Source organism: Mastigoproctus giganteus, chromosome 9 (assembly GCF_048544385.1).
Source record: "Mastigoproctus giganteus isolate SK-2022 chromosome 9, ASM4854438v1, whole genome shotgun sequence".
Classification (NCBI taxonomy): domain Eukaryota; kingdom Metazoa; phylum Arthropoda; class Arachnida; order Uropygi; family Thelyphonidae; genus Mastigoproctus; species Mastigoproctus giganteus.
Genome location: NC_143583.1, coordinates 223,021,495 through 223,037,234, shown reverse-complemented (window position 1 = coordinate 223,037,234; position 15,740 = coordinate 223,021,495). Strand labels below are relative to the sequence as shown.

General features: G+C 37.4%; 1 protein-coding gene across 1 annotated transcript in view; it reads right to left on the bottom strand.

Annotated features, from left to right (window-relative positions):
• Daao2 (D-amino acid oxidase 2) overlaps positions 1 to 15,740 on the bottom strand; it is a 547,438-nt gene that overhangs the window by 103,272 nt on the left and 428,426 nt on the right. The window contains exon 10 of the mRNA XM_090380937.1: positions 4,705 to 4,806. Coding sequence (XP_090237063.1) covers positions 4,705 to 4,806 — 102 coding nt within the window. The remainder of the gene's footprint in view (positions 1 to 4,704; positions 4,807 to 15,740) is intronic.

Sequence of the window (15,740 nt, the reverse complement as noted above, 5' to 3'; positions counted from 1 at the left end):
TAAGATAAGAGGAACTGAGAGAAATTGCATGAATTTACAATTAAGCAGAGTTACACTTTTCGCAGACACGCCGCTGTCGAGTTTTTTCAGAAGTTCAACTGTATCTATTATGCACAATGTACGGTGTTTGCACTTCCTTTATGCATTGGAACCATGGCTGGGGCTAAATGTGAGCAGGTTATAATAATAAATGCAGAAAAACAAGTGAGAATGGCTTGTCAGTGTTTACGGGTTTGTGCCAACAGCTGATGCTGCAACCAACGCCACCAAAACAGTAGCGGCCGATCGGCACGCCCACCAGGGGAATTAGCGGTGGAACCGGTAATTTGTCTTATATTTTGGGATTTTAACTTTCCTGATGTTGACTGGAATTTGTGGATGGTCACTCACACTAGCAAGCCTTTTATGAATTTATCGGATGACTGCTTTCTACAGCAGCATGTTGGAGAGGCAACAAAGAGTGGCACAAGAGCACCACCTTTGGATTTTGAAGTAATACGCAATTTTTAATATTTTCATTAATTTATTGAAACATTAAAACGATACAAATTCTACAAAAAAAGTAAAATATTAATTCAAATAATTTATCAAAACAAGAACAAAATTAAAATAACTCTTGCAAAACAGAATTAGACCCTTTTAATTTTCTTCATTAATGACTAATATTGCAGGTACAGTATTTGAAAATTTGGTAAACAAAAAATTTATTCCCACATGCACCACCTTACAAAATATTCATGTTAGCATCCAATCTTAATGCATTAAGAACCTGCAGGTAAAAGACCCTCTAGGTGGCAGTGATCACAGTGCGCCGATATAGGATTTACTTAATTATAACTATAGCCATAACTATTTTCAAGGGTAATGGGAAGGGCTTTTGGTTTCTTAAGGATGACTACAGTGGCCTCAGACTTTTAAATCCCATACAGTGAGACCATCTGGTAATGTTACCAACAGCAAATTCTAAATGGGAAATATTCAGGGAATTAATTGTAGAATTTACTAGGCTTTTCATAAGAACTAAGATATAAGATAAGACCTAAATGGATATCAGATGAGATGAACGTTTGCCATTCTGTTCCCTAAAGAATTTCTCATGGTTCAATGTAGATGCAAAACTTGTAACAATGAAGGAAAATTATCAGGTGATACAGCCAATGGTAGATATAAATTAATCTGAAATCAATTATTATTATTAGCTATATGGTGAAAGCAAGCCTGAGGCTTATGCTGCGCCAGCCAAAAAAAAAAAAAAAAAATTCCTGAGCCACCCTGGGAGTGAGAGAGAGGGGGGGGAGTCACCAAGAAAGAGAAGAATGATGATATCCAGCTCAGGACCCTGGGTGTACCATGCCCATGCTCACCAGATGTGAGCCCCTGGGGTTGACAAAGGGGTTAGGAAAGCTAAGGCAGATTATGAGAAATCTTTGGCAAAGGATACAAAGAAAAAATATCAGTTTTCCTAATTATGCAAACACTAGAAAGAAGGGGATGAATCACATTGGTAAACTTGATATCAACGGTTAACAGCTGATGATCCAGCTCAGGTTGCAGACAAACTGAATTCGTGTTTTGCATCTACACTAAACCATGAGAAATTCTTTAGGGAACAGGATGGCAGAAGTTCATAAAATTTTAACGGAGAGGTAAATCATTTTGTAATAACTGAGAGAATGTGTAAAAGAAATTCTCTCAGCAAACGAGTTAGGCAAACCCATAGCCATAATTTTGAGAGCACCTTTGCATTCAGAGGTGGTCCCTATGCATTGGATGTTGAAATGTCTTCCTAATTCACAAAACTGATCAAATGGTGACATAGATAATTACAGACCCATTAGCTTAACTTCTGTTCAGGAAAATAATGTAGTTAAAGAAGTAATGCAGGACAGGATTGTATTCCTATCATCTATCTAGACAGGAATACAATTATGCTATAATCCCAGAATGGTTCTGTTAAGGGGCAATCTTGTCTGACTAATCTGATTGAATATTATTATGATGCAGTAAGGAACTGGATGCAAAAAAAAAAAAATTTATATTGTATACTTGGATTTCAGAAAAGCTTTTGATACTGTTGCACATAGATTACTGTATTGGAGCGGTGTGGCATTAAGGGCATTACTTGTATAAAGGGATGGTTGAGTGTGAAAAGATAGAGAGCAGTTATTAATGGGCATTGCTTTTCAATAGCTAATTGGAATACCCCAGGGTTCAGTGCTGAGCCCATTGTTATTTTCTATATATATTAATTATATTGATGAAGATATATCAGTATCTTCAAAAAGGCCTCTAAGGTTGGGAGAGTACATATCCAGAATTTAAAACAAATACACCAACCGTTTAACTATAGTGGTTTAATACTGGCAATGGAAGAGTTAGAGAATAGGGTTTTTTACAAATTTGGAGTTCCCTATGCGCAAGTGGAAGAGATACGTGGATGACACATTCACTTTGGTGCAAAAGGGGAGAGAAGAGGATGTAGTTAGTTTTCTCAATGATTTCACTCCTTTTATACAGTTCACCTCAGAGGTAGAAGTGAATGGTTCCCTCCCATTCCTGGACGTAATGGTGTGTAGAGAAGGCTCCAGGCTTAGTACTACAGTGTTTAGGAAGCCCATGTGTAGGAGCCAGTACACCCATTATAGGTCAGCACAGACTGCGCAGCATAAAAACAGTGTAGCCAGGGCACTTTTGGGTAGGGTTAGGACACATTGTAGTACCTCTGGAGAGAGAGAGAGAAATTGGGCAAGTTAGGGCGGATCTTATGAAATGCGGTTACCCTCAGAGGGTCATTGATAAATATAATAGAGGCGTGGAGCCTAATCATGGAACACCGTCCATTCCAGTCACCACAGTTTATATTCCCTACTATCCGGGCTTGTCAGATCGAATTTCAAGAATGCTACGTGACTTTCAGGCACGCTGTGTGCAACTTCCGGGCCGGAGGTTGCACACAGTGTTGTCACAGGTCAAAGACCCCATTCCTGGGGATTCCAGTAGTGGGGTCGTATATGAGATCAAATGCCCGGATTGTGGGGAATGTTATGTGGGGGAGACAGAACGGCGATTAAAAGATCGTCTGGGGGAGCACATGCGAGCTATACAGACCGCAGAGTTCAATAAGTCCGCCAGTGCTGAGCATTATTGGGAGAAACATCATGAGGTCTCCCCTGTGAATGCTGTCATCCTTGACCGGGCGCATAGGTTCTGGGACCATAAGTGGCTGGAGAGTTTGTGGATAGGCTCGTCTGAAAACAATAGTATGAATAGGGACAGGGGTGTTCGATTTCACCCCCTGCTGGAAGCCGTGGTCCTGGCAAAAGACGAGCGTTTTATATTTCCACGCTCCCGAGCCGCTTCCGGTTCTGGTTCACATGGAAGAAATATTGAGCATGCGCCTGGTCAACCACGTGTGCTGTGAGCCTGTTACTTAAGGATGTGTTGCTTAAACATCATTGTTGTTGAGAAAGGAGGTGGAAGCCCCCGAAAGCTTCAGTCAATGTTTTATCGCTTTTAATTTTATTGTATTTTAAATATTTTATTCATATTTTATTGTATATTTTAAAATTTTTATCGCAAATTTTATTTTGTAAATCAGTTTTTTGCACATATTATTTTACAATGTAGTATCGTTTGGTACATTCAGTATTAAACCACTATAGTTAAACGGTTGGTGTATTTGTTTTAAATTCAAGATATATCAGCCTAATTTCTAAGTTTGCAGCTGATACAAGGGTTGGCTGGGTGGTTAATGACAGTTATCAATGTAAGCTACAATAACAAGATCTTGGAAAATTAAGCAGATGGACTGAGAAAGGGCATTTGAAGTTTCACATTGACTAATGCAAGGTACTGCATACGGGTAGTCGTTATCCCAGATTAATGTAAACACTGTGTATATTACACTCAGGGTGGTGGAAAATGAAAAGGACCTGGGGGGGGGGCATAATTTTGCAATCAGATATGAAGGTCTCTGAGCAGTGCAGGCAAGCTGCCAGACCAGCTCAAGGGGCTCTGTCAATGGTATACTAGAGCTTTGCTAGCAAGGATAAGGAGGTGATTGTCACCTCCTTATCCTTGCTTTCCTTGTATAATGGTTAATTATCCTAACCATTTTACAAGGCAATGGTTAGGTCGCATCTTGAGTACTAAGCACAGGCTGGAGGCCTCATGCTGGAAAGGATGTAGATTTGATGGAATGAGTGCAGAGAAGAGGAAACAAGATTTGTGAAGGAAAGAAATGGTGATTTTAGCAAAAAATGGCTTGAGTTTTGCAAATTGCAGTGTCTGGAGACTACACACCTGTAAGGTGATCTGCTTGGTGTTTAAGGCTTCGAATGCATTGAAGAAGTTCGTGGTGGCATTCTTCCTTTTGTTCTGACTACATACTGAGGAAGGATGGTTGTAAGACAGATGTGCAGAGTTTTGTCTTCAGCAGTGGGTGATCAATTGTTGGAACAGACTTCAATGTGTTGTTGTGGAAGTGGGTATATGAATAAATTTAAGGAAGAACTAGTCAAATTATTAGAGAGAATGGGGAAGTGATGTAGGAAGTGTTTTTTTTTTTTTTTCTGATGTTTTACAAGTTTGCTTTCTTGCATCATATGTCACTACTAATACCAATCTTTCCATATTGAATATATATATATATATTTAAAACAAGCACTGCATTTCATTAGTATATTTAGAAAAGTCCATTCATACCTGAAGTTTTTTCCCAGAATCAGTAACAACAATATCACGCTCTACTCTTGGAGCACAACGTCCAGGACGAAGTCCAACCCACTTTCTCAGGATTTCAGAGTGCTTGAATACAAAAGTGCAATTAGGAGAATGTTGAAAATAGTTAACATAATTTTTTTTTTTAAAGTCAATGTTTTAAATTTTTAGCTAGAATTGCATTTTTCATATGGTGAAATATAAAATAATTTTATTAAAACAATATCAGATATGACTGTTTTAACTGAAACATTTAAAAAGTCCTCTATATTTTGAAAATTAAAATTCTTGGCTGAAAATTCCTCTCATCTTAATCATAAAACCTAATGGGGGAAAACAAATTGTCTTTCAAGCTTGTCACAGTGAGGAGAAATGATACAGAAACTAAGACATTGCACCATTGACTGTAATATAATAGTTGATTTATGGTATATATATTTTTCCTCTTAAATATGAGATGTTAATACACAAAACTTAACAAATATCTCAGTAAGTATTAATCATTTTGTTCACAATTATGTTCATACAAGAGACTCAGTGAGTCACAAATAAGCAAGAAAATTGTTCTGAACAACACAGAATTTATTTTTCAGTATAATCACCAAAAACATTTATACACTTGTTCAATTGCTTTATTACGTTCTGGAACCCATTGAGTAAAAATATAGCTGACATTATAACTGGTGACATCATCATAAGTGGAATAATGGGATGAATCAAAACTATCTATCAGTGCAATGGAAGAATCTCGTTCAAACCAACAAAAGCCTGTAATGGGAGGATGGTGACTGTTTTCTAGGACTGTCATGCTGTTCTTGTAGTTTCATAAACCTGGAGATACCCGAGTGCTCCAATGTAATGTAAAATTTAGTTTCTGAAACAGGCGCCTCCGTAGCCAGGTGGGAAGGAGCAGCAGTGCGTAGCACATGCTTCTTGATTAGACCGGGATTCGAGCCCGTCACTACCAAATACGGAGGATGTGGAAAGGTCAGGGAATGACCAATGCATATTCCCGGAGCAATATTGCCTTAGTTGCTAATGCTCCTAAAAACCAAATAAAAAACAAACAAACAAACAGTTTCTGAAACTTTTCAGAAGTTTCAGAAATTCAGTTTGCATATATCATTCTGGGTTATATTGAGATAAAATGCTGTTGCTGCATAAAAGCACACTGCTATATACATGCATGAGACCTAAGAAACCATTGATGATTTAAGTTGGGAATTCCTTGATCATCCTCCCTAGAGCTCTTGCTTCGTCCCTAGCAACATTCATTTCATCAAGTTATGGGACAAGCTTATAAAAGCTTTTGATAATTATGTTTAAAAATAAATACTGTGTATAGTGAGATGCTTGTTAGCTATTCTACGGAAAGTCAACTCTTTTATTGGTATTACAAAACTTTCATTGCTTTTTATTAAAAAGCTCTGACATCTTCTCAAGGACTGTACCATACAGTAGTGTTACTGTAACAATGTTATCTCCTGAGGTTTTTTCATGTGTATTTCAGTGAGGTTATTGTATAAATTAGACAAGATCTAATTTATTCCATCCAGTTCTAATTAATTGTATAAATTGGAGCAAGTTGGAATAACAGGAAAGATCCACTGACGAATTAGGGTGTGCTGAATGTCAGGAGACATAGGGTGGCCATAAATAGATATTTTTCAAAACTGACTGAATTAGCAAGGATTCCTCAACGATTAATATCTGGATTGCTTTTGTTTCATATCTTCCTAAGTGATATTAATGACAGAATAAGTTGCAGTCAGTTTAGCATTAGCATTAGTAGAGGCATTTGATGCAAGAAAGCAAGCTTATGCATCATCAGCCAAAAAAAAAAAAAAAAAAAAAAACCACTTCCACTTCACCCCTCTGTTCGTTCAAAATATCTGTCCAGCTGAGCCTTAAACTTATTTAGGCTATCAACTTCCACGACAAGGGATGGAAGTCTGTTCCACCAGCCAACCACCCGCTGGCTAAAGGCAAATTTCCGCACCTCTATCCTACATCTGTCTTTCCTCAATTTGAATTTATGCCCTTATTCTGAGCGAGAGGAAGAATCCCATCAGCATTAAGCATGCTCAAACCATTCAAGGCTTTATACACCTCTATCAGATCACCTCGCTGGTGCCTAGTCTCCAGACATTGTAATTTGCAAAACTTAAGCCTTTCTTCATAAGAGCACCCCTTTGTTCCATTCACTAATCTGGTTGCCCTTCTCTGTACTCGTTCCAGCAGCTCTACATCCCTCTTGAAATGAGGCCTCCAGTCCTGTATACAGTACTCTAGGTGTGGCCTGACCATTGCCTTATACAAGGGAATAATCACCTCCTTATCCCTGCTAGAAAAATTCCTATATATCATTGACAATACACCATGAGCTACTCTTGCAACCCGTCTGCACTGCTCAGAGAACTTCATATTTGCCTGCACAACCACCCCCAGGTCCCTTTCATTCTCTACCACTGTCAGTGTAGTACCACAGAGTTGATACGTTGCTCTGGGGTTGCTGTTTCCCATGTGTAGTACTTTACATTTGTCAATGTTAAACTTCATTTGCCACCTCTCAGCCCATCTGCTCAACCTTTCCAGATCCTGTTGCAGCAGCATAGTGTCAGTAGTGTCCTTGACAACTCTGCCTACCTTTGTATCATCTGAAAACTTCGACATTAAGCTTGATATACCCTCATCAATATCATTTATGAATACAGAAAACAATAATGGACCCAACTCTGAGCCCTGAGGGACTCCACTAATAACATTAGTCCACGACGAGCAGTGTCCATTGATTACCACTCTCTGTCTTCTCCCCCTCAGCCACCCCTTTATCCACAGCAGCAATTTGCCTCCAATGCCACACTGTTCCAATTTCTGCAGCAGTCTTCCATGTGCAACAGTATCAAAAGCCTTTCTAAGATCCAAGTATATAATATCAAAGTTATTCCCTGCATCCAGTTCCTTTGTGACTGCATCATAGTATCCAATCAAATTGATCAGGCAAGACTTCCCCTTAACAAAACCATGCTTTGTCCGAGCTATAGCTGAAGTCTTGTCTAAATGATCCTGCAGTGCTTCTTTAACTAGTGCCTCCATTAATTTTCCTGGAACAGAAGTTAAACTCACAAGTCTATAATTACTTGTGTCAGCCTTTGATCCTCCTTTGTGAATTGGGGTGACATTTGCACATCTCCAGTTTGTGGGTACCTCCCCTGAGTCAAAGGAAGCTCTCATAATTATGGCTAAGGATTTCCTTACTTCCTTTGTTGCCTCCTGTAATATAACTGGATAGATGCCATCCACATCGGGTGCCTTTCTTGTGTTTATCTTCAATAATTTCTCCTCCACTTTACTCTCAGTTATTACATGATTCTCTAGCTTACTGCTAGAGTTGAATACACCTCTGGCTTTCCCCTCGCTAAATAACTCCTCATGTGTGAATGTCGATGCAAAATATTCATTTAGTTTGTTAGCTACCTGAGCAGGATCATCAACAGTTGACCCATCGATATCAAGGGGACCAATCTGATTCATCCCCTTCCTTCTAGAGTTTACATAAGAAAAGAACTCTTTGCTGTTTTTCTTTGCATCCCTTGCCAAAGATTTCTCGTAATCTGCCTTCGCCTGCCTAACCTCCTTTGTAACTTGGTTACAGATCAACTTGTATCTATCATAGGCTTCTGTGTCATGTGTCAATTTGTATGTATCCCATGCATGTTGCTTCTCTGCCATATGCCTCATCAGTTCATCTGACATCCATTTAGGCCTAAACCTTGAACAATATTTCTTAGTTGGTATGTATAGCCTAGTAGCTTCCAAGATAAGTTCTTTGAATGCTTCCCATTTTGCATTTGCTGTTGGTAACATCATCAGTTGGTCCCACTGTATAGAATTTAAATACTGTCTCAGTCCATCGTAGTCGCCTTTACGAAAGCAATAACCCTTCCCTTTACCCCTAATGGCAGTTACCTCTTTGAGTAAATCCCACTTCAGCACACTGTGATCACGGCCACCTAGTGGTTCATTTATCTGCAGATTCTTAATGCATGAAGAATCACTGCTGATAATCAAATCAAGGGTATTCTTCCCTCTAGTTGCCTCCTGAACATGCTGATGTAGAAAACAATCATCCAATAAATCCACAAAAGCCTTGCTAGTGTGTGAGTGACCAACCCACAAATTCCAGTCAATATCTGGGAAATTAAAATCTCCCATTATAAGACTCTCTGATTTACTGGCCCACTCTATTTCCCTGTACAGTATCTTATTATAGGCATCAGAGTTATTAGGCCTATAGCACACTCCTACTCTCAATTTTGATCTCCCAATGCTTATGTCACACCAAATTGACTCGACAGTGCACTGTCCAGCGATGTCCACTGGCTTCACTTCCTTGGATTTTATGTATTTCTTAACTAATAGCATAACCCCTCCTCCCTTCCTATCCAGTCTATCCTTTATGTAGACGTTGTACTCCCCAAATTCCAGTTCTGCATTCCTTATATCTCTGTGACACCACGTCTCTGATATCCCAACAATATCTGCCTTTGATGTTTTGAGCAATACCTCAAATTCATCAAATTTATTTACTAAACTCCTAGCATTGGTGTACACGCAAGTATACATGCACCTATTTCTATTCTTAACTACCCTACCACAACCCATGTGTTTACTTGTACCGCAATGACTCCCGGCAGTCTCTGAAATATCCTGCATCTTGTTTTTCAGGCTTCTGCTCATTCCAATCGAAGCAGTGCAAGAATCTGTTTCACCTCTGCCAGTGGCTACTGTTAATCTATTCGTCTTTGTCTCCCCCAAGCTAGCAGTTTTCCGACCCACCTAACACTGCCTCGATAGCATCAGCAAATATTCCTGCACCCTTTCTATTTAAGTGTATCCCATCCCTGTAGAAGCAATCTCTCCTGTTAACAAGTACAGTCCAGGCTGAAAAAAGTTCTACCCCTTGAGCCTTGTACAATCTTTCCAGGGCCGAATTGATCGACAAGGCTCTCATCATGTACTCTCTCCTATCGTGTCTGATCAGAATTGCCGACACTTTCAAATTTGACCCTATTTCACGGCTTTTTTTCAACAGTGACCTGTACTTGTTAAGCAATTCTGCCGGTCTCCTACTCTTGATATCATTAGTGCCAACGTGTACAACTATATCACCTTTTGTTCCCTTAAAAGATGATATCTGCTCTACAACGTCATCAACCTTTGCCCCTGGCAGACATACCCTGGTCCTGTTCCACCTATCCTTTTTACAAAGCATGTTCCCCGTTTCCCTGACAATAGAGTCACCAACAACTACTAGTTCCTTTGGGACCAGCGCATTCTGCCTTGGGGGTTGCCGCTGTGTTGCGCGACGACCAAGTGCAAGCTCTGGCGTTGATGTGGGCAGCTGAGAGCTTGATGGGCCCTCAATTTAGATCATTCGAGGGCATCCACCCTGTCCTTCAAGCTCTCATATAGGCCCATAAGAACGCTGAGTTGTTGCCTGATTTCGATACACTCCTTGCATCGCGCACACACAAAGACACCCCCCATGGCAATATCATGTCCCGTACCTGAATGCTCCACAAACATCATGCAAGCTGTGCATTTTAGAAGGCTGTGATTCAGAAGGCAACTGCCCCCCTCAGTTCTCCTCTGAGCCACAGCACTTCCATTAGCTTGAGCCTTTTGTTTTGCTGCTCTGGTCTGAGTCATGTTTCTTTTAATTTAAATAAAAATTCAATTTCAGTTTATAACCCTAAATTATCTCCCAACACAGTTATAACGGAATATATATTTTTTAGTGTCAAGTATTAATTATCTCCGAGTTCCCTTTATATAACTTCCGTATCAGTTATGTATTAATTAATTATGTTACGTTTGTAATCTAAGTCGGTATATGTATTTAGTTAAAAGTACAATTTAAATGCCAACGAAGTTTAAGAAGTTTAATAGATTTTACCGATCACTGAAAATATTATAACCTATACTATACTAACGCTATCTAGGTTCGATATATGACGATCGTATGACAAAGACAAAGGCGGGAAGTTACGAACGGTAATCTATGGACACTTAAGTATTAATTAACTTTCAAATCTCGCTGTCTCAATTCAGAATAAACTAACGATCCTTACTAGGTCTATAAGCTACTTACAAAAAATAATTTGATGTAAAAAATATTCAATAAGCGGCTAAATATGGCTAAAAAAAAACTTCTCGTTAAGCGAGTTGCGACTTGTAACACGTATGCAATTGCAAGGCCGAGTAAAGAATAAATATACCAAATTAATCAGAAGATCACAAATTAATGCTATACTGCTAAATTTAAATAAAAAGTTTTAGAAAAACAATAATTTCAAATCAATAAATAAGAAAAATCCACTTAGCGGCTTTGAACACGTCTGGCCCCTACTAGCCTCGTCAGCAGACTCCAACTGCTGACTTAACTTTACTTTACTGATAACTTAAAGGCTGGAAGGGTAATTAATGATCAGAAACAAGACTATTTGCTTCAAAAGGTTTGGACCAACTGCAAGTATGGTGTCAAAAAATTGCAGCTTGATTTTAATGCCATCAAATGCCAATTGGGGAATAGAAACCCAGGAGTAATTTATGGATTGGGTGAAGAGGAATTAAAATATATTAAAGATGAGAAGGACTTTGGGATGAAAATTTTTGTGATTTATCAGATTTTTTAAAGTAGAGAAAAGGTCATTATATCTCTCTATATAAGATGGTGCGACCACACTTGGAATACTGTATCCAGATCTGAAGGTTTCATCCAACAAACGATGCAGAACTACTAGAGAAAGCGCAAAGAAGGGACTCTAGATTGATGAAGAGCACCAATTGAGTATTGGCTAAGAAGATGCTGTCTTGAAAGCTTAGCCAATAGACAAATTGGAGAGGGGATCAATACTTTATCCTTACTAGAGTCATGTCTTTGGATATTTATATTCTATTCATGCATTTTTTATTTCATTTTTCACAGCCAATCAGAACTGTGCTTAACAGTGATCAGAGCATTAGGGCTACAGCTGTCCAACTGAGACTCTTCGGGATTAAGGGGTTATCAAAACAATGTATTCAACCTTCACCACTGGAGTGCCTTGTAGATTTTCCTCTTAAATGTTTAGCATAAAAAGATGGTGCATTGGCAGATGAATTCCTTCTACTTTTTCCAAGGCATTTCCATTTATTTGTGAATGGAATTTCAATTTATTAAAATGAATAAAAGGAAGGCAACCTTCATTTTATTAATTTTACTCTATAAATTTCCATTTCAGTTTTTTACAGCTTTAGCCAGTCAAGGTAACTTTAATTTTCTTTTAATTTAATTTCCGGATATTGAATGTGCATTCTGCAGTTTTCACTTCTGAAAAATTTTCTTCCATTCATTCTAGTCTCTTCATCCTTGAAAGCCCTAAACCTGCAAAGAAACATACCGACCCACTGGTTTTTGGCAATTTACCTTTTCTTATCATTTTATATCTGTATGGATATTATTTACTACTTCAAATTTAAAAAATTTGAAGCTGAATTTCATGCTGGTCAGTCATCATCAACAAGAATATCATTTGTATGCTAATAACTATTTATTTTAATTGCTGGAGAATAAATAATGATATGGAGAATAAATAATGATATCAACGTAGAATATACTGAGCTCTGGTTCATACTATCAAATAACTATTTATATTTTCTTGGAAAAGTTATTTTACTGGAATGTAGTTAACATACCACATTAATTAAAGTATGTGTTTAGAATGCTACTACACCCTGATTATGCTCATTGATCAGATGAACATTACCATTATGAATGCCATTATGTTGTGTATATTTAATGCGTAAAGATTTTTATTGATCAAAATAGGATCAGGGCAGAAAGACATTCAATAAAATATGACTGAGTTTGACTGTTGACCTATTTTACCTTTGTCTCTTGACCTATTTTACTGCAAGGGCTTAATTATTCCTCAACTATGTAATTATTTTATAATTAAAACATTAAAATAATTGTTTTTATTGTTTATAAATATATATTACCTTTTATAAATATTTAACTTAACTCTTTTATAAATATTTAATACTTAAAGACATAATTAACCCTAGGGGCTCACATTTGATGAATATGGGCTTGGCACACCCAGGGTCCTGAGCTGTATATCATCATTCTTCTCTTTCTTGGTGATTCCTCTCTCTCTCTCTCTCTCTCTCTCTCTCTCTCTCTCTCTCTCTCTCTCTCTCTCTCTCTCTCTCTTTCAGGGTAATTCGGAAATTTTTTTTTGGCTGGTGCAGCATAAGCCTCAGGCTTCCTTGCACCATTATGGATAATAATAATAATAAGTACTGTCAAGGGTAAAGGGGAAGGGCTACTGCTTTCATAAGGATAACTACAGTGGTCTCTGATAATTCTGAAGTTCTATGCAGTAGGACCAAGTGATGATGTTACCAATGGCAAATTCTAAATGGGAAGCATTCAATCAAGTAATCATAGAAATTACTAGGCATCTCATAACTGAGAAATACAGCTTGAGGTTAACACCTAAATGGATATCAGATAAACTGATGAGACTTGTGGCAGAGAAGGAAACTGCATGGGATACATATAAATTATCAGGTGATACAGAAGCATGATAGATGTAAACTAGTCTGTAATCAAGTCAAAAAGAAGGTCAGGCAAGCTAAGGCAGATTACAATGCTAAAGGCAGAAAAGCTTCTGGCACAAAATATAAAAAAATGCAGAGACTTCTTTACTCATATTAATAGTAGGAGGGAGGGGTTGAATCACATATCACATTGTTCCACTTGATGTTATTGGTTTAACTGTTGATGATCCTGCTCAAGTTGCTGACAAACTGAAAAAGCATTTTTCATCTGCATTCATATGAGAAATTCTTCAGGGTAGAGAATGCCAGAAGTTTAGCAAACTACTAGCTAAATGAATCTGTGATAACTGAAAGGAAATTAGAGGTGTTGAGGATGGACATAAACAAGGCACCTGGGGGAGGTGAAATTTATCCATTTATATTAAAGGAGGCAGAAAAGGAGATAAGCAAACCCTTAGCCATAATTATGAGAGAATCCTTGGATTCAGGGGATGTTCTACAGACTGGAGATGTGAGATTGTATCCGGAATTCACAAATGAGGATCAAAAGGTAACACGAGTAATTACAGGTCTGTAAGTAATTACAGACCTGTAATTACTCGTGTTACCTTAAGCTTAACTTCTGTACTAGGGAACATAGAGTCATTGGTTAAATAAACAATGCAGGACCATCTAGATAGGAAAGCAATTATACTGCAGTAAGATCATGGATTTGTTAAGGGGTGATCTTGTTTGACCAATTAATACTATGATGATACTATGAGATTGGATACTATGATGCAATAACAAAGAAACTGGATGCAAAAAATATTGGAGAAATGTGGCATTAAGGGCAATTTACTGCTAAGGATAAAGGGACAGTTGAGTGGGAGGCTACTGAAAGTGGTTATTAATGGACACTGCTCTTCATGGACTAGGGTAATTAGTGGAGTCTCCAGGCATTCAGTGCTGGGTTCATTGTCATTTTAAATATTTATTAATGATACTTATGAAGGTATATCAGGCCTGATGTCCAACTTTGCAGGTGATACAAAGCTTCGCAATTAGGTTAATGACAGTAATGAACATGATCTTGCATCTTCACCATGGTCTCGGAGACTCTTAGTAATGCCCTGTGTGCAGGTCCTGAAATACAGCAGCCACTGGAGGTGACCACTAGTGTTGCCATTTTAGCGGTTTTCCCGCTAAAATGGAATTGCTTCAGGTTGGACAGATTAAAATATGTAATAGCGGACAGCGGATTATTTAGCAGAAAGAGTATAAATGTAAAATTTTAAAATATGTTTAGCATTTTATATATTTTGGCAATGTAACATTTAAATTAAGAAATATTTATTTAACAAATATTAAATTAATTGTTCAATTAATTATTTAATAAACAATATAAATATTTCATAATTGAAATGTTTTATTGATATACATCGTAAACAGTAAGGATATCTTATTTCATAGTTTTTTTGTTTTTTTTTATAAAGCAAAGAATCGGTTTTATATTATTCTGGAATTTCCCTGAGGAGAACCCCAACAATTTCAATACGTAGTTACGCTTGTGGTCAAACGACCTGACTGTTGGGTCATAGCTTTAAACTGTTGAGTCAAATCGAAAAGTGTGGGAAAAATTCTAATGACGCCTTTTTTTGAAACTGCCAAGGAATGACATTGAATAATTTTTCTTCGTTATATTTGATTGGGTTACAAGAAATGCGATCCGAATTACCGACATAACTTCTCTTTCAACATTTCTAATAACCACAGAGCAATAAGTAATAAGAGTAATAAGTAATTATTTCTAATAACCACAGAGTAATAATATCTTAGTACTCTGTGCTAATTAATAACTAAGTTCAATGCTTCGAATAACTATTCACAGGTGAGTTTTAATACTACTTAAAAATATATTCATTAAATTTAAATAATATGTTGTTTAAAATCTAAAGTAAGATATTTAAGAATATTATAAAGAATATATAATTCTTTACTGTTTTTATCATATTTTTCAAAGAATTTTGTATATCTAATATGACTTTAAAATAGTAATAATAATAATTTTTATCCGGGCTACTCTTAAAATATAGATAAAAAATTTTTTCTAGGGATGGCGGACAAAAACAAAACGAAAATATAGCATTAGCATTAGCATTAGCATTAGTAGAGGCATATTATGCAAGAAAGCAAGCTTATTCAGCATCAGCCAAAAAAAAAAAAAAAAAAAAAACCCTCTCCCATTTCACCCCTCCGTTCGTTCGAAATACCTGTCCAGTTGAGCTTTAAATTTGTTTAGGCTATCAACTTCAACAACAAGTGATGGAAGTCGGTTCCACCAACCAACCACCCGCTGGCCAAAGGCAAATTTCCGCACATCTATCCGACATCCGTCCTTCCTCAATTTGAATTTATGCCCTCTGAGGTGA